General features: G+C 41.4%; 1 protein-coding gene across 1 annotated transcript in view; it reads right to left on the bottom strand.

Moving 5' to 3' along the window:
• The window catches only part of EFHB (EF-hand domain family member B), a 38137-nt gene extending 22090 nt beyond the window's left edge, over nucleotides 1–16047 (bottom strand). The window contains exons 1-6 of the mRNA XM_016198777.2: nucleotides 15127–16047; nucleotides 8636–8698; nucleotides 7078–7221; nucleotides 6073–6253; nucleotides 3605–3715; nucleotides 557–686 (exon numbers count right to left, since the gene is read on the bottom strand). Coding sequence (XP_016054263.2) covers nucleotides 557–686; nucleotides 3605–3715; nucleotides 6073–6253; nucleotides 7078–7221; nucleotides 8636–8698; nucleotides 15127–16047 — 1550 coding nt within the window. The remainder of the gene's footprint in view (nucleotides 1–556; nucleotides 687–3604; nucleotides 3716–6072; nucleotides 6254–7077; nucleotides 7222–8635; nucleotides 8699–15126) is intronic.
• Nucleotides 16048–18832: the final 2785 nt, after the last annotated feature.

The following is an 18832-nucleotide window of genomic DNA, read 5'->3' as shown; positions in this document are numbered from 1 at the left end:
CACACAAATTACCATAACTTTGGGGGAAATGGTCAGTTTGGAAGATACATCACTGTACATCTTTTTCTAAATTTTATGTTTGAAACATGTCATTGTATTTCCTCTTTAAAAAATAAATCAGCCCTGGTAGCTCAGTTTATTAGAGTGTTGTCCTGATACATGAAGGTTGTGGGTTTGATCCTTGGTCAGGGCACAAACAAAAAGCAACCAATGGCCCTGGCTGGTTTGGTTCAGTGGTTAGAGCACTGGGCTGCAGGTTGATGTGTCTCTTTCATATTGATGTTTTTCTGTCTCTCTCCCTTCCACTCTCTCTGAAAAGCAATGGAAAGGGTATTGCTTTTAATCCTCAGGTGAGGATTAAAAAAAAAAAAGCAGCAACCAATGAATGTATAAATAAGTGGAACAACAAATCAATGTTTCTCTCTCTCTTTTCCTTCATTTCTAAAATCAATCAAAAAATTTAAATAAATCAATCAAAAAATAAGCTTTTCTTTAAGTTCAGTCCATATGTCATATATCTAAAACTTGTCCCAGGATACAATATAATTAAACTTACATTTGCAGTTCATGAAGCCAATACAGAGTTTTCGCCATGGTTCGTCCATCATTAAAATGTGATGTTGGGACCCCATACAGGTCAAACCTATGGAAATTTGAGGGGTTATACTTTCGGTTCTTTGCTTCTCCTGTGAAAAGAAAGGGGAGACTTCTGACTTCTGCCACACAACCTAATTTTGAAGGAAGCACATTATGTTCTCATTGACATTGAAAATGAGAGTAGAACAAAGAATGACACTGTAACAGTGCAGGGACCTGCACAGACTTGGCAACAGATGACAGAAGCATTCTCCCATGTGAGGCAGGAGACTGGTCGGACAAGAGTTCCTTGTGCTAATAGTTGGAAAGTAAGTAGGGAAATGATGTAGGAGAAAGACATATTAATGATGAAAAATGAAGGCCCAATTAACATTACAGAAATCCTAAAGATCAGGGAGGTACGGCGATGCTTTGGGACCCCATCAGTCCTTTCCACGATGCTAAGGTCTGAGAGGTAGGTGCTTTGTCCTCGCTTTCACTAAGATTTGGTGACGTCATCAGGACACTGCAACCCTCACATTTCATTAAAATCACTTATCTCACATTAGAAACGTTCAAAGGGTGATTGAGAGCTGAGCACACAACAGAGAGGTCTTTATATTTAAGACCTAATACTGTGGTTTTTTTCTTTTCAAGTCACAACGTGGCATTAGTTTTCTATTTCTAGATAAGAAAGACTGAAACTAGAGATCAGCTCAAAGGTTAAAATATAATAGAGAGAATATATTCAGCCTCACTAGTAACCCAAATAATGTAAGTATGAAGATTGGCAAACTCATTACAGGGGAAGTGAAAATTCTCTCATATGCTGTGGGTGTGAGGGCAGACTGGGGAAGCTATTCGGGTGGACAGTTAGGCCCTAAGATTGAAAATTCCAAATGCTCAGAAATATAGGAATGTATCCTAAGGAAATAGATCATATTCACAAAAATATATAAACAAAATTTTTTTATTATTGAAAAATGCAATATTGATACTGCCATGAAAAAATAGTCAAGATATTTCATACAATGGGGGGGAAGCAAATAGGAAAAAAAGTATATACAGTGGGGAGCAAAACACATATACACATATATGAGTGAGCAAAGAAAAACATCTATGAGAGTATCATCTGTGGGAGACTGGGAATTGTGGGAGATTTTCATTGTATTTTATATATTTCTCTGTGGCTTGCATTTTATAAAAGAAATACCTATTACTTTAGTAATGATTAAAATTAAGTGCATTTAAAAGAAGTTGTAGATATGTATTTATTGTTATTAAATAGTGTCCTTGACATATTAAATAAAAGAAAATTTTAAGGTATATAGCAGGTTCCCCAAAAGCATGGAAGATGTGATCGCATTTAACTAAAGCTAGCTCGGTGGGTAGTGGGTTAGAAAGATGTTTACTATATCAACTGCAGTATCTCTGGTGAAAGACATTTGAAGGTTACATTTGCTTTTCCTTCATTTTTTTAATATTTAAATTCTGCACAATATTATGTATTTTTATAATAAAAAATGGAAGTACTTTCATTATGAGAAAAAAATAAGACATTTAAAAGATTGGATTTCATGATTTTTCAAAGGCTAATAAAACTTCTGTAAAAATCAGCAAACGAAGTTAATTTCTGTCATGTTATAGTCCATTAGAGCTCTTCAAAATGTTTTTTAAATCTACACTCATTTACCTCCAATTGCCAAATGCATATAAGACATCTCGTAAGTTGTCTACACATATTCATTCATATAGGCCTTTTTAAGACAACTAAAAGGCATTGGATTAGATCGTGCGATAGGTACTAAACTTTCCCCCAAAATGAACAAAACATTTTCACAAGAGAGGGAGTGAAGGAGAAAAAAAAGGAAGGGAGGACTAGAGGGAAGAGAGGGAGGGAGTCAGAAAGTCGAGGGGGTGGAGATATGAAGAGATGTGGAGGCTGTGAGAAGGATGTGGTGACCAGGTGGGTGGAAGGAGTGGCGGTCACAAAGGGAGGGAAGAGACAATCTCAGGACTGGGAGCATGTTACAGAGTGTAGGGAGCCAGCAGAGACTGGTCGTGAAAGAACAGAATGGCAGGTTTCTGACAGTGGGCAGAGGAGACAAGTCCCAACTATGAGCAAAAGTTTAGAAGGAAGAGCTTAAAGAGGAAGTGCAATGGGAGGGGGGGAGTAAAGAACTACAGGAGGTGCCAGGGAGAGAGGTGCATTGAGCTGCATTCAAGGGAGAGCCTTGCTTCCAGCTAATGGAGGTTGAGTTCATGAATCATTCACAATTCAGCACCTTTCTCAGGACATATATCAGTGTCTAAATCTCAACCCTCTATTATATCAAGATGCTACTTAACATCAACACATCAACGACTAAGTCGTGTTTTATAGCACTATACACACCTAATGCCCTTTAGCTATGCCATAGAGTAATTCTAGTAATAGGCTACTATTAATTAAGATGACTTAATACTAATAATAATCACTATTGAGCTCTTACCATATTCCAGGCACTATGCTAAGCATTTTGCAAGCACTCACTTAATCCTCATAATATTATTATCCTCATTTAAGAGGCTAGAATAGATGTTAATAGGACAAGTAAAATAGTCAAGGTCTAAAAGATGAGCTAGAATTTGAACCTGATATATCTGATTCAAAAGTTGTTCACTTAAACCATTACCCAATCAATATTCCTCATATAAAGCTAAGCACTTTGAATAATTCTGACATATGAAAAAGAACAGTACTTTTAAAGCCTAAAACCACTAAAACAAAATAACACTAACATTTAATCTCTCTTACCTGTGTTTTTCATTTTAATGATACATATAGCTCTACATTTTATGTGCAAAATGTATAAGAGTACACGCATGCCCAGCTACCAGGATTTATGACCTTACTAAAAAATGTTATTTATCGATCGCCCATTCTATGACAGGCACTTAACCTTATGCACATGATCTCTTTCACTTCTCCTTAACAAATCTGAGAGGCCCACGTCACCGGACCTATTTTACACTGGAAGACACTTACCCGCATAATAATCATTGTGAGAAACAAGATACAGATTGTGTCCCTCCTCTGCTTCGCCAAGCACTTCTTGATAGGATTTCGGTGGATTCACCACATCTCTGGCAGATATTTCTAAAGAAAGAATTAACCACACCAGTTTTAAGATATTTTTGTCTATTTATAATATATTTAAATTAAGTAGAAAAAAATGACAAACAAGGTCAGCTGAATGCATAAGCTATATGGCCACCCTAGGAGAACATGAAGCCAATACAGTATAAGGGAAGATTTATCAAGACAGACAGGACACAGCGCAGATGTTACTATTCCAGGGACTCTCGTTTGACCTGGCTCACTCCCTAGAATTCTAAAGAACATCAGAACTCTGTATCACTTAACCGTTTAGGTTGTCCTGAGGCATATTCCAAGTCCGGTTAAATTCCCAATTCTGAGAATCTCTAGACAAATTTGATTTTTAGTTTGCTCTAGACTTGTCATGATGATCTAAGCAAATTTGAATCACAAATCAGTTTCAGTAACCCTGATGCCCTGTGGGGGAGCCTTGGTGCACATTTTGGCAGCTGTACACTGGAGCACACACCCTGAGTCTGTTTTGAACTGAATATCCATCTTCAGAGCAGCCAAAAGTACCAGGGAAATTGCTGGAATCAGAAAGAAATTATTCTTTCTACTGCTCCCAAACCTAGAGCTATAACAAGTTTGTTTAGCAGCTGTTTTCTCAGGACTGGTTGCCCACGGTTTTGTACATAGAGAATTATTTTATTTTCATTGTTTTACATAATGATTTTTAAATATAATTCCACTTACAATTTCACTCTTTCAACCTAACAACATAGATTAATAATAGATAATATAATGATATAGAACATAATTATAATAAATGCATCTATTATATAGTAACTAAATATCTAATAATTGATATATTTATTATAGATTAAATACAAAATAATTAATATTACACTATAATGATTATAAAATATAATTCCATTTATAATTTCATTCTTCCCTTTCAACCTAACAATATTTTCTTCCCTTTGGACTTTCCACCAGAATTGAGGTCTGTAAACAAACAGTTAAGAATACCAGAAGTGGTCCTACTCAAAATAATCCTGTAAAGCAGTACTTCTTTCTGATAGATGAATCACTATATGTATTAATACACATATACACATCTTGGAACATCTTTCTGTTATATATTTAAGTAAGGTGCACCTAGACAGTACTTTGCTTATTAAATGAGCTAGTCCTAGACAGCAGTGATGATATCATTACTGTAATGCTGTAATGCCATAAATACAATGTTTAATTCTATTATAAAGAAAAAGGATATTTCATCTGCTCTAAAATACATTTTCTGTGTTGCAAATTTTAAATTAAGATCTGCTACAATAAAGTACAACCGCATAGTTTGCATTCCAAGAGACGGACATAATTTATCTCCAGGGTGGATGTTACTATGTTAAGGAAAATAATTTAATGGACTTTTTTGGTGAAGAAAGTCCTGGAGCAGAGCCTTAACGAGAGCAGAAAGACAAAGAAAACCGAATTTCTCTGAAGGGTAAAGATGGAATTTGAGGTCTCCTGTAAGACCCCGGAGACAAGATAGAGACCTGAAAAGGACAGTGGAAGATAAATGTGAGAAATGTGTAAAGAAAGACACCCAACAACATGGCAGGAGCCTGGGGCTTCAAAACAAATAATGGCCTGTGACCAATTCAATTATGCGTTGTTGTTCGTTGAAAGATGTGTTCCACTCCCTCTCAAAATGAGAGGGCAAGTCTGCTCTGTATCCTGCCTACATTTGTTAGTACATGGGTAGACACTGTGGATCTGCATGCGAGGAGGGAGGTGTGCAGCATTTACCAAGCTTATTTGTTCCGTGGTCTATTTTATGTAAGAGTTTCATAAAGAGTTAAGCATTATGAACACATTGGGAGGCATTGGTGGAAATAAAACCCACAAATAAATGTCTAGGGCGAAGGGATTGCAGCCCTCACAGCTGGTCCCAATGTCAACTTTCCTGATTCTCTTTCTTGCCTTTCTTTTTTAAAAGTTTATTGATTTTTTGAGAGAGAGAGAAAGAGAGACATCAATTTGTTGTTCCATTTATTTATGCATTCATTGGTTGCTTCTTGTATGTGCTCTGACTGGAGATTGAACCCACAACCTTGGTACATTGGGATGACACTCTAACAAACTGAACTACCTGGTCAGGGTTCTCTTTCCTGTCTTTATATCATCTCCACTATGCTCACTGAATCTCCACTTCAAAACCTGAATTTCTACTGCCTAGCACACATAAACTCTAAGGATTCTGGGTCTAAAGGTAACTTTGTTGCTATGATCCCATCTTTCATTCTTCATTCATCATTGGCACCACCACCACCAGACATCATACCAATGGGATATTTAATCCAGTTTTCTAAGAATTATTTTACCACCCCTCCTATCCCTTATTTTTTTACTACCTCTGATGACTGGAGTCCCAAATGTCGTCTTTAGTACATCCAGGCCTTTAGGCAGTCCCGGCGACTGATCGTGAGACTTTCCTAACGGTGCTCGTTGATTACTAAAATATACTGATTCCTTTTTATCTTTAATTTTCTGTTGAAATGTTGTAATAGGCTCTGGGTTTATCAATACCTTTGCCTAAAGAAACCATACAAAGCACAGATGTAAGAACAAAAAGAAGTAAAAATCTGAAAGCTGACGTTCTAATCAATAGCTAGAGAGAAGAAAATATGACTGTAGAAAAATAACTCCTCATCATTGCTTTGCTCACCTTCAAACTGTCACAATTGGGGCTATGAAGCTTAAACATGCCTAAACATGAACTTTCAAGGGGGTTAAAAGGTTTCAATGGGGTTACAAGATTAATGAGAGGAGCTCCCAGGTTACTTGGCTTCAATATTCCAGAAAAATGGGAATGACAAGCAAAAGAAATACATGTCTTCCACAAATGTTCTTCTGAATCTAGATTATTCATTCAGTGAATAGCAAGGAACATTCAGGCCCCACCTGTGATATTGAGGCAATAAACATCCAGTGTTTCTTGTTCCCTAACAAAGCCTGACAGCATTTCTCATTACTTTTAGAATATGGGGTGCAACTGGGCTTTTATTATCTGAGGAGAGAATATCTAGTTTGTGGCTTAAACCATTAATTTCTTTTGGCAGCCACTCCTTGGGATTTTTTTTTTTTTTTCCAAACTATAAGAGAAAGTTTAGAAAGTCATAGAAGAAGCAGCAAGCCATAGAAGAAATGGGCTCAGGAAACAAGTTAAAGAGGCAAAAGACGGCCCTTGGAGCTTGGGAGAGAGAAAGGGAAAGGTAAAGAACCTGGGAGGAAGAAGAGGGAAAGGAGAAAGACAGGAGAGCCGCAAGACTTTTTCAGTGCTCAAGATTAAGGGTGAAGAGGAGACTGCATTTTTATCTTGGTAAATTAGTAGTCATATAGAGGGAAAAAGAAGTTACCGGTATTGAAATTTTAGATCTTATCCCATGTGTCAAATAAGGTGCAATTTGAGGATCATTCGCTCTGCCATAAAATACTCTTTCGGCTCCAGCAGGTGGATATCTGAAGTTGAAAAATTTTTTTGCCTCGGGTGGAGTAATTAGCTACAAACAGACAAGAAAATAGAATTATTAAGTACAGTTTTTAAAATATTAGGACTAATCTATACCAGCAATTTTCAACCAGTGTGCCACAAGTATTTTTAAAACATGCAACACCTGACTATTTAGTCAGAGGCACTGACCTCTTTTCCCTTAGATTGTCAAATTAAAAAAAAAAAATGACAACAGCCAACACAACAACAGCTGTCGAGTGTGAATCATAATTATACCTATTTTTTGTCAAATCGGCAAAAATATGTTTTTGGTGTGCCACAGGATTTTAATAATGTGTGCCATTGTTATCAGACCCAGAAAAGATGTTATCGGACATCTTTTCAGAGTCAGAAGGAGAGGGCTGTCCCTTCCTCAGTTCTTATCAATCTCGTAGGAAAGATTTCAAGTGAGTGACACTGGACATCAACGTTGTAGCAAGCAAATTTATTAGGGCAGCAAGGTAAGCAAATTTATTAAAAATGCACTTGGCATAAAGCACAAGTGGGCACCCAGCTAATCTGAGCACCCTGCCTGGTGGAGCTTTACGGTTTTATGCTTTTCTGTCTACAGGTTTCAAGGTTCCTCTGCTGGATATCTTGCACACAGACTAGGTTTCAAGGTCCTCCTTTTACTTTGTTGTTGCTTTCCCAGAATTTCTGAGAACATCTGGTGATTTTATCTTGACAAATCCCAAGACTGCTGACTTCTTTGTTCAGTGAGTAAGATAAAACTGCCCTTTCTCTCCTTCCCCCTTCCCAATCCTGCCTTAACAGGTCCAGGATGATTTAAGCTATATATTCTCTGGTTAGAGAGAAGAGGTATTAACCATTTGTTCTCAAGTGTTCTTGGTTGGGGAAGGGAAGGTCTTGTTGCAAGCTGGCTGCAAGCTGCCCAAACTGTTGGGCCTTATTTAATTTTCTTGTCTCCGTTTCTCTATTCCACTTGCCCTGGCTTACTGGCCTGTCTCACCACAAGATGAAAAAGGTTGAAGATCGCTGATCTATACCAATCAATGAACACCCTTCATTGCATGTGTATAGTAAGCACATGGGGATCTAGAGCTCCAAATAATAAAATTTCCTGAAATTTGTTGTTTTTTTATGGAAATGAACAATTTATTTTAAAAGTTATATTTAGAAAACAACCAGGAAGTATCTAGGTTAGAAAGTATACCATAAATATTTCCTTTTGAAATAAATGGAATCCCCTGTAGGTATTTTATAAAGCTGGAAATCATAGAACTGGAATTTTCACTTCCTTGGACAAAATCAATAGAAGGCCTCAAAATTCAGTCAAGAGTCCAAATCCACATGCAATACATTAAGTGTAAATATCTTTCATAAGGAATGTTGAGAGTTGTCTATCTGCTAATGTTCATACGCAAGGCAAAAATATAAACATAAATGCATATTGAAATGCTCACCCTTGGAAGTTTTTCGGTCAAGCAGGTTGCAACTCTGTATCCAATTGGAATAACCTTCCCTGCCTAAGGAAAGAAAAAAAAAAGCCCCATGGTTGATCATTGTAGGGGAAATGGGGGTGGGGAAGGGGTGAGAAGGTAGGGGGTAACATTTTGAAGAATGAAATTTATTGCAAATTTGGCCTATGCTTCTAGTGCTACAAAAGTTACTTTCAGCTACTTAACACAATTAAGGAAAAAAGTAAGAAAAAATTATAAATCTAAAGCAATCTTGACACATAATACAAACATTAAATGCTAAATATTTATAAACGTATGTTTTTTTATAGTGCTAGCATTGTAATCCAATTACAGGAGCTCTGAGAAAAGCTGGGACTCGGTATTCAGAAATAATCTTGTCAGAGTTCCTATCAGTACAATGGGAACATGGCTGCATTCAGCTAAACTCAAGATAAAATGTTAAGTAATTCTGAGTGTGTGGGGGGGGGGAGGGGGGTGTTGTGTGGGGGTGTTTCCACCAACACCCTAACTTTGCTCCTTCGGTAAATGTCCTTTGTTCACTTAATTCTAATTTGGATCTTATCTGTCCTTCTTTGCCCAAGGCAAAGATAATAACTGTTCATTCCCAGTAATGCACCTCTTAATCTACTTTCCCTTTATCATTTCAAGGCAGCTGACAGTTATGTCTTCAATCTTTGCTGGTTGCTCTTTAGGTCTGGTGCAGAGGTCTTGTTCTGGGAATTTTTCATTTGCCTTTCTTCAGAGCTAGATTGCCCATTCCTCCCATCTATTCTTCCTTTTGGGTTTACTCCCCCATTTCACTGAAGAAAATTCTTTATTAATTTCATGAGAAAGAATGCATAAAAAGCCAATTTTTGAGTCCTTACACCCTTGGAAATGTCTGTGTTCTACTCTTACACTGGTTAATAGTTTGGCTAGGTATAGAATACAAGGTAACAAATCATTTTCTTTCTGAATTTTGAAGGCATTATGCCAATGTCCTTTAAAACATGGTCTTGTTGTTTGAGAAGTGATGCAGTTCTGAATTTTGTTCCATTGTATGTGGCCTCTTTTCCTCCATAGGAAAAGAGTATTTAGAGTCATTTCTGTATCCCTAATTTTCAGAAATTTCACAGTAATGCTTTTTGGTATAGATCTTCTTTCTCCTTCATTTGGTTTGATCTTCAATTAACTCCTTACAATTTTGCTGCATTTCTTTGATAATTTTCTCCACTTTATCTTTCTTTCTGGAACTACTATTAATAAAATGTTTCTTAATTTTTTTTTTCTTTTCCTTTTTTATTTTTTTTAATTTTTTTTTAGTATTTTAAGCAACAGTGGCAAGATTTATTAGAGTGAAGAGATAATATGCCCTTGGAGAGGCAGAAAGCAGGCAGGCTATAGTAGCAGCTGCATGGACTCAGAAAAAGAAGTTGCAGAGTCAAAAAGGAGTCCTCTTCTGCCGCTCGCTGCTCCCCTGGTTGCAAGTCTCGAGGGGACTCTTAGAGTCTGGGAGAAAAGACGGCCAAATGTACGTGCCCAACAGAATGGCACAGGGCGTGCCCATTTCCTAATATTTCTAATCTTTTCCTTTTTGTTTTAATATCTGGGAAATATCTTTGATTTCATCTTCCAATGCCCTTTTGAATTTTTATTTAAATTAGCATGTTTAAATTCTAAGTAATTCTTTCTTCTCTGGTTGGTATTTTATTTTTTAATCCTCACCTGAGGATACTTTTTCCATTGCTTTTTCAGAGAGAGTGGAAGGGAGAGAGAGAAACATCGATGTGAAAGAGGCCTATAGATTGGTTGCCTCCCGCATGAGCCCCGACCGGGTCCAGGGTTTGAGCCTGCAACCCAGGTACGTGTACGTGCCCTTGGCAGGAATCAAACCCGGGGCCCTTCAGTCCATAGGGTGATGCTCTAACCACTGAGCCAAACTGGCTAGGGCTCTGGTTATTCTTTAAAAAGTTCCAAAGTTTTATGGATGCAACATTGTTTATCTCTCAGGTAATCTTATGTGTGTTTACATTTTCCTCTGTTCTGTGTTTGTGCATATATTTTCTGTTAGCTTGTTTAGACCCTCCATTTCAAGCTGGAGTCTGAGCTTCAAATTAAAAAGTTAGCCACTTCAAAGATGATTAGTAGCTCTGAGTCTGTTGTAGGGCTTGTTGACTCTTAGGTTTTCCTATAAGGTGTTAAGATGATGAAGCAGCCTTTATTTTGGTAGAACCCCTAATACCATTTTTTCCCTCTAGACTATTCAGAATTTCCTGAGAATAGTAACAATAGTAATAATAATTGACAATTATAAAGCACATAGCATGTGCTGGACACTGTTCTAAGCATTGATTTCAATGAGGCAGGTTCTATTATCATCACCATCAAATTGAGGCACAGAGAGTTCTAATAACAGGGTTACACTGCTCATATATTGGCAGATACCTGAACAGAAGCAGGCTGGCTCCTAAGCAGGATGCTCTACTGCCTCTCTATGCACTGTCTACTGGTGAGAGGGCTGGCTTTACTCCTGGCTGCTGGCCCTCCAGGGGCCTTTGAGAGAGGAAGTTAGGGAAACTGCAATACAGAAAGTATACTTTCATTTTTAATGCCCCATTTTCAGCCTGGAGCTGCCCCCCCCCCCATATTATCTTGGGCTTGGTCTTTCCCAAAAATCACTTTGGGGAAAATAAATCCACAGTTTTGGTGGAAGGAAGTGGAAGCTGACGCACAGAGGTAGGGAGTCAAGGTAACATAGGATGGAAAGGGGAACTGGAAACCCAACTGCACTGAACAGGGACTTTCAATTCTTTCATTTTCAGATCCAAGCTTTACTATACCTTCTTCCAAAGGCTGAGTTTCCCAGGGATTGTTCCAGGCAAACTGGATCATTTCCGGTAGAAATTATCACCTGATTCCCCTCAAACTTCATTTTTTTCCTGCTCTGCAAAATCAGTTGCCATATCTCCCCCATCTTCCTGTTTTCTAACATTTATTGAAATTTCTTAACTGTTGTCTCCTCTTCTATTTTCTTTTCCTTTGTGGTTTATTATTTTTTAAAAAAAACAACAAAAAACTAATAAAGGCCTCAGAAATCAGGAAATTCACACTGATATAGTACTACTAGCAAGTGTAATGGCCCCATTCAAATATCACCAGTTGCCCCAATACTGTCCTTTAGAGCAAAAGGAGCAAATCCAAGATCACAGTGTGATCGCTTGGTTCCTCTAAGAAGCAGACACAAGATTAGACATGTAAGATATTTATTAGGGGAAAGACCTGTGAAAGATAAGGAGGGAGGAGAAGGCAGGGAGAGCTTTCAGACCATGACACCTATGAAAGGGGAGAGGGAAGGAAGTATCAAGAAGAAAGACCTTCAGACTATAGCACAATTCTCAGAAAATGTTGGCCAGGCCAAAGAGTGATCCCTGAGCCTGAATTTCCCATTCAAAGAATTCTACATTGGGTAAAATTTTAGTATCCCTGCCATGCTCAGTCACTGGGAATACTGGGGTAGGTCCAGGGGGCAGCAGGTGGATGCTCAATCAGGTATACTCCCCACAGCTTGTCTTCTTGAAGATAGAGGAGCCAGATACCTCCATAGCCACCACACAGCGTTTAGCTGTCCTGTCCCTTTGGTCTCTTTCAGTCAGGAACAGTTCCTAATACTTCTTTGTCTTTCACGACCTTGACATTTTTTGAATACAGGCTAGTTATTTTGTAAAATGTCCCTCAGTTTGACCAGAGTTTTCTTATTAAAGTTACACATTTTTGTCAGGGATATCACAAAAATAGTGCTGTGTTCTTCTATCAGGGAGCACACTCTGTCAATTTGTCCTATTACTTGTGGTGTTAACTTTGGTCACTAAAGGAAGGTAATGCCTGACAACTAGCTTTCTCCACTGAGAAGTTATTTTGTCTTTGTAATTAATAATTATTCTCTGTAAATATCCAGTTTCTCACTAAGATTTACCTACTGTTTTGGCATCCGTTGATAACTCTTATCTAAACCATTATTACTCTCAGAGTTGCCAAGTGGTGACTTTCTAATTCCATTGTCCTGTCTACATTATTACTTGGCATTATACTGCAGGGGAGCTTTCTTTCCTTGCTATTTATCCAATCATTCCTGTATTTATATCAGTATGGGCTCATGGATTTCTATTTCATTAAACAGTAATTTTACTCAATGCTCAAAGTATAACAGTTTGGGCAATTTGGCACCTCTTCAAGCCTGTTTCTGTGCCTTTTTGACATGTCCGTATTATTCTTTGAAAATTTTCTTTTTGGCTCTCAAAGGTGTTCCAAGGTCATATTGCACTGCACGGGCCCCAGAGTTAGCCACTGCCCCAAAGAGTCCTGATTCCTTTTAATAGGGAATGATATTTAAAAATCAAGATCTGTGCTTTGGTGTGCTCGTTATTACTAGATAAACATTGTTTCTAGGTCCTCTTAGAAAATAGAGTTAGGAAATGTATATATGTATACAGCCGCCCCCCCACACACACACACTAGCTTCTATATCAGTTCTATATTATGTTTAGTTAAGTGTGTAGATACATAAACATGGATTTTGACATGGACGCAGACAGAGACAGAGACAGAGACAGAGACATAGATACAGCATGAGTTTCCACCACTACCTCCAATTACTATCCAACACAGAAGAATTACTTCCATCCTTCTCATATTTGTAGGTTTCTTTCTCTGTCAGTGAGAAACCTGGTTCCTGTTGTTCTCAATATATTTACTTATCTGTTCAGGCCTCTGTATGTAACCAAATTCCCACTTCACCAACCACCTCCTTGCTCAGTTCCTAACCATACCAGTGGCACCTCACATGGCTACCTCCTCATCAGCCCCCAATATTACAGCTTTCAGTGACCTATTTTACTTCTTACACAATTGGTTTCCAAGATTCAAGTCAATTTAGGAAGGTTGATACAACACCAGTCTTAGCTACTGAAGACCTCCCAACCCACAATCATGTCGCCTTCTCCTCTCTCAACTCAGTGTGGGCTAACACTATGGTCCCATCTTCCCACTGGGCCTTGGCCAAGATCACTGTGTTCTACCCATAGACATCCCTAATTCTGAGTACCTCAGATAAAAAGTTAGGTGTGATAGCATCAATTTCTTTCTGCCCAGAAGGCCCTGAATCCATTATGCAACCACCCGCTTCTCAGAATTCTGCAGAGATTGGCTCTTTACAAATTCAGACAAAATAAAATTTTTCTCCTTTTCTCAGTACCAGGGCTTGCATAACTAGCAAGTTCTCACAAGATTCACAAATGGGTGACTCCTTTGCTTCTATCCATTCCCCAAATAGCTATCAGGTTCCCCTAGTATAAAACAAGGGGGGAAAATAAGATATCCCTTTACATGACTTTTGCCATATTACAAAATCATTTCTCTATTGGTCTCAAGTCTCTAGGCTCTCCTGAGTTCCTTGGAAGCAGACATCATTTTTTCATTTTTGTAGCCAAAGTGCCTAACATACTGTCTAGTCATTGTAGACACTATAATTTGTTAAACTTTCTTCGAACCTTTCCTTCCTTCTTCCTACATCACCACCAGGTAGGGCTTAGCCCAGAAATATGAAGATTGTTTGCAATTAGAAAATTAACCATTTTGATCTGGAAAAGATGTATTTCAACAAATGGGAAAATTTTCCACAGCTCAAGGTCTATTTCTGATTTTTAAACATTCTTAGCAAACTGACAGTGGATATAGGTGTCCTTAACTTGATCAGAAATCCTCAGCAAAAATAATACTCAATAGTGAAGCATTACAATCATTCCCATTAAAGTCAGGAAAGAAACCTTACTTTCAACATCATATTATTGATCATAGGCAATGCAATGATATAGAAAATAGAAATGAGAGGTATATATAGTAAAGAGGGAAAGATAAAAGCGTCAATATGATTGTCTACCTAGAAAATCCTAAAGAAGGCCCTGGCTGGGTAGTTCAGTTGGTTAGAGCGTCATCCAGATATAGGTTGCAGGTTTGATCCCTGGTCAGGGCACATAAAAGAATCAACCAATGAATGTATAAATAAGTGGAAAAGCAAATCTATGTTTCCCTCCCTTCCTCTCTCTCTCATCCATTAAAAAAAAAAGGAAAAATCTAAAAGAAATTATGAACAGCAATTAAGACTATTGACCAAAAAAGGGGGCTTCTATGGAAAAAGAAACATGAATATTAGGATACAACATGTATCTCAGTGAGAGGATTGAGAAATGCAGACTGAGGAATGAAATAAAGGTCAAAGGAGAAAACAGAAATCAAGAGGAGCCACTGGTGTGCACAGAAAACAAAGCTGACATCTAGAAGGGAAGGCAGAGAATCAGAGATCGGACAAAGTAACAGCTGGAAAGAGTCCAGTAGGACAAGGAATATCAGAATCCCAATGAAATCTTGGCAGTTTGACCCCACAAACCCAAACAAGTATAAAGATATGGCTATACATAGTTCCCAGGGGGAAAACTTACACTTGGATAGCAAGGCATTCGATCAAAAAATTGCCCAGAGTAGATGGGTCTGATGCGATCTGGTGGTTCGACTCCTGGCTCAATGTTTTCAGCCTTTTTTCCTCCAGGTTGTTGTATGAACTGGCACTCAGGAGGTTCTATCACCAAGCCTGTTTGGGGCTCTGTGTTCCTCATTTCATCCGGCTCCTCTGGTTGGGGCAGCCCAATATCTACCTCCACAGGAGGCTTCATCTCTGCCCAGGGCTTCGCCACCATACAAGTCGACTCTTTTTCCAGTTCCTGGCTGGGTTCCACACCCAAAGTCAGCTGCTTCTCCACTGATGGCCCTAACCCCTCGAGGGCACTAGCCGCAGGACCTCTCCTGCTCCCTAGAGCCTGTGGGCTTTCACACACCATGCCCAGGGGAGTCCTCATTGTCCGTCCAGAACAGCCTGCCAGAAGACACTCATTCTCTAAACCTGCTCTTTCTGGCAACACACCCAGAGAAGGTGGGGCTGAGACCCTGTTGATTCCTAAATTACTCCTCTCCGTGAGGGTCCTAGAAATATCCTGTCTTTTTAACCTCAATTCAAGCTCCTTGTTAAATGGAGATCTTGTTTCTGATGATGCCATTCTCTCTTCATATTTATTACTAACCAAGGGGCTGTCTCTCCACGGGGAATCTTCTTTTCGTAATCCCACTCTGAGCCCCAACTCCGTGGGAGACTTTGTTCCCGTCAAGACCCTCCTCTCTCCTAAATCATCCTTTCCTTCCTGGCTTAATCCGACCCCCATGCTCAGGGGATATCTCCTCTCAGACACCCTCATTCCTCCAATGGTACTCATCTCTAAGGGGGAACCTGTACCTGCCTCGAGGGAAGTTCCCAATTCCTTTGGGGGCTCTAGCCCTTTGGGGGACCCCACTCTCACGAAAGCACACATCTCCCCTCCCCACTGCTTCCCGCCTGCCACTTAACACCTGGCCGAGGTCCCCGAGGAGCAGGAGCCGCAGGGCTGTTTACCCCGTTACCTAGGAAACGGGGGCGTGGCTTGGCGGCAGGTCTCTCTCGGGCGGATCCCCGCCCATCTCTCTCCGCCTTTTTGGGGTCTCGGCTTCTCGGTTTTTCTCCCAGGCTTCCCCTCTTACCGCCCCCTCCCCCCAACACGCGCTTCTTTAATAGATTTGGAAGGCAAACAAGCTTGAAGGATGTGGTCTTGGACGCTAGAGCAAGTGCTCACCGACTTCTCTTTGGTTTCCCAAGCAATGCAGTGCCTTCAGGATGGGGTCAGCCGTGGGCTTCCTCCTGGTCCTCGGCCTAGTTATGTTACTGGTAATCAGGGAATCAATAACACTCTTTCTGCTGGTCATCACTAATTTCAGGTCCTTCCTTGGGCAAATGCATGCACACTGCCTTTCGTTCTTTTAGGGCCAAAGAACTACTTTACAATATTAAATTATTATATTTAAGTCATATTTTGGCCGCTGTGGTATCTAGAAGTCTTTGAGAACACTAACACTTTAATAACTAGGCTTTGAATGGCGCTTAAAGTCAACATATTAAAGTTTGAGATGGGCTACACAATAGTGCTTATTGAGTTTTTTAAATATTGTGGCAAACTCAAACTTTCTAAACAACACTTCCGCTCTCTAAACCTCAGTAAATTTTTTGTTTTTAATCCTAATGGGAATAAAAGCCTGAAGAAAATCTAGGTACTCTTTAACTATAAAACAAAGCAAATATTAGAACCAAGTGAAACAAAGTATTATGAAACTGCAAAATGAAATAACTAAGTCCTGTAGAAGTATCTTCAACTGCCATCCGGGGGGGGGTGGCATCCTGGCCAACATGAGCCCTACAGTGATGGGCAGGAACGGTGCTCCAGGAGCAGGGAACAAAGGGATCAGAAGGTGCCAGGGTGAGAGACGGGCAACATCTGGGAATACAGCGCAGGTGGTATAGTTAGGGCACAAAATAAGAATTTGGGGAGAGGCAGGCTATAGAAATAGAAGGAAGGAAAAGCAGATTGGGTCTGGAGTTGAAGAGCTTTGGCTCTATTGAGCACGTAATGGGATACCACTGAACATTTTTTAGTGTGACTGGCCGAAGCGTAAGGAAGGGACAGCCAGGGCAAGAGTGCATTCATTCCAGGGTCTGCAAATGCTGTCACAGCCCGGGCACTGGGATGAGAGCTTATTTGGGGGGATTGGAGAGGTTTTGGTGAAAGAACAGGCCACGGTTCACGAGAGGAAGAAGGAAGGGCTGAAGGTGGCTCTGACCTTCCAGGTCCTGGTGCCTGGGCGGCTGTCAATACCAGTCACCAAGCGGACGCAGGCTTGCGGCGCCATAGGCTTGATTTTGGACACGATGTTGACATGCCAGGGCTGATGAGACATATCCTATTTCCTGATTCCTCCCCGGGTTTCCGAGAGGTATTATTACCATGGCTAACATACCTTATTAGAACCCCCTGGGGATCAAGTGCCACGGATGCCACTTGCCTGTGACGCATCGGGCGGTTCTGGTTGGTGCCTGGGGAGCGACCGCAGACCGGCTGTTGGAGGATGCACATGGCCGGCGCGGCCTGGCGCCGGCGGCGCACCGCGGCGATCTCATCCCCAGGCCCGGCGAGGCACGGGCACGGACGTCCCACGGCGGAGCTGCACGTGGCCAGCGGCCAACCGAAGACCAGCCATTACCCTGAGTGGAACATCATTTAACAGTCCACCGAATTGCAGAATTTTGTTTTGCTTTGCTTCACACGCCACCGCGTGAGACTGAAGCGGCGGCCTGTCCTACGGAGGCCTGAGGCGAGAGGAGGGGCCGTTGGGGGCTGTCTCCCGCTAGCATGGTGCCTGTGAACTCGGGTTCTGGGGGCAGCCTGCGGGTTAGAATACACTTTCCTCACATCAGCAACTCCGTGTTGGTTTTGGGCAAGTTACACAATCCCCGCGCCTCAGATTCCGGACCTGCAGAGCAGGTGCGCCCCATTAACCAGCGCCGCAGCCGAGGCGGAGGACGCCGCCCGCCGCCCGCCGCCGGCGCTGCGCCCGCGGGCCTCAGGGGCTCCGTCCGCGCCTAACGCGGCGCCGCGCGGGAGGCCCGGACGAGGCCCCCCCCCCCCCGCTCCAAAAACAGTCCCCTCCCGATAAAAGCAAGTTATGTTAAGATTTCCCCACCGACAACTTCTGGGATGCGGAGGCTCTCATCCTTCTTTCTGTTGTAAAATATCACCGACTGCCTCTACCGCCCCACCCATCCCCAGGAATATATTGGGGGGCTCTCTCCTGCTAGACGTAGTCTGCAGCCGGGGAGCCAGGGCTGCGGTGTTGCGCGGTAAGGTAAGGGGGATTGTGAGTGAATTAATATTCGCAGAGGAGATTCGCCGCCCCACGGAAGCGGGGAGCAGCAAGCCCAAGTCCTCCCCGGCGCTCCCAAACGGCGGGGCGGTGAAGCAGCTGCCCCTGCCCCCGGCCGCCCGGAGCCCGAGACCGCCGCCCAGATAACAATGGCGCCAGCGAGGGCGGGGCCGCGCGCGCCTGGGGGGAGGGAGGCGGTGGAATTGCTGGGACCACGTGACACAGCGCCCCGCCCCGCCCGGCGAGCAGCTCCTGCCGGGAGGGCTTTGAAGGGGGCGGGGGAGCGGCTGAGGCCGCCGGAGTGGCGGCGACCGGAACTGACGAAGGGGCGTAGTTCGCTACGTGCAGCGACGTGGCGGCGAGGCCGGC

This window comes from Miniopterus natalensis, chromosome 15 (genome assembly GCF_054644295.1).
Source record: "Miniopterus natalensis isolate mMinNat1 chromosome 15, mMinNat1.hap1, whole genome shotgun sequence".
Classification (NCBI taxonomy): Eukaryota; Metazoa; Chordata; class Mammalia; order Chiroptera; family Miniopteridae; genus Miniopterus; species Miniopterus natalensis.
Note: the sequence above shows the minus strand (reverse complement) of the source record. Positions and strands in the feature narration are given on the sequence as shown.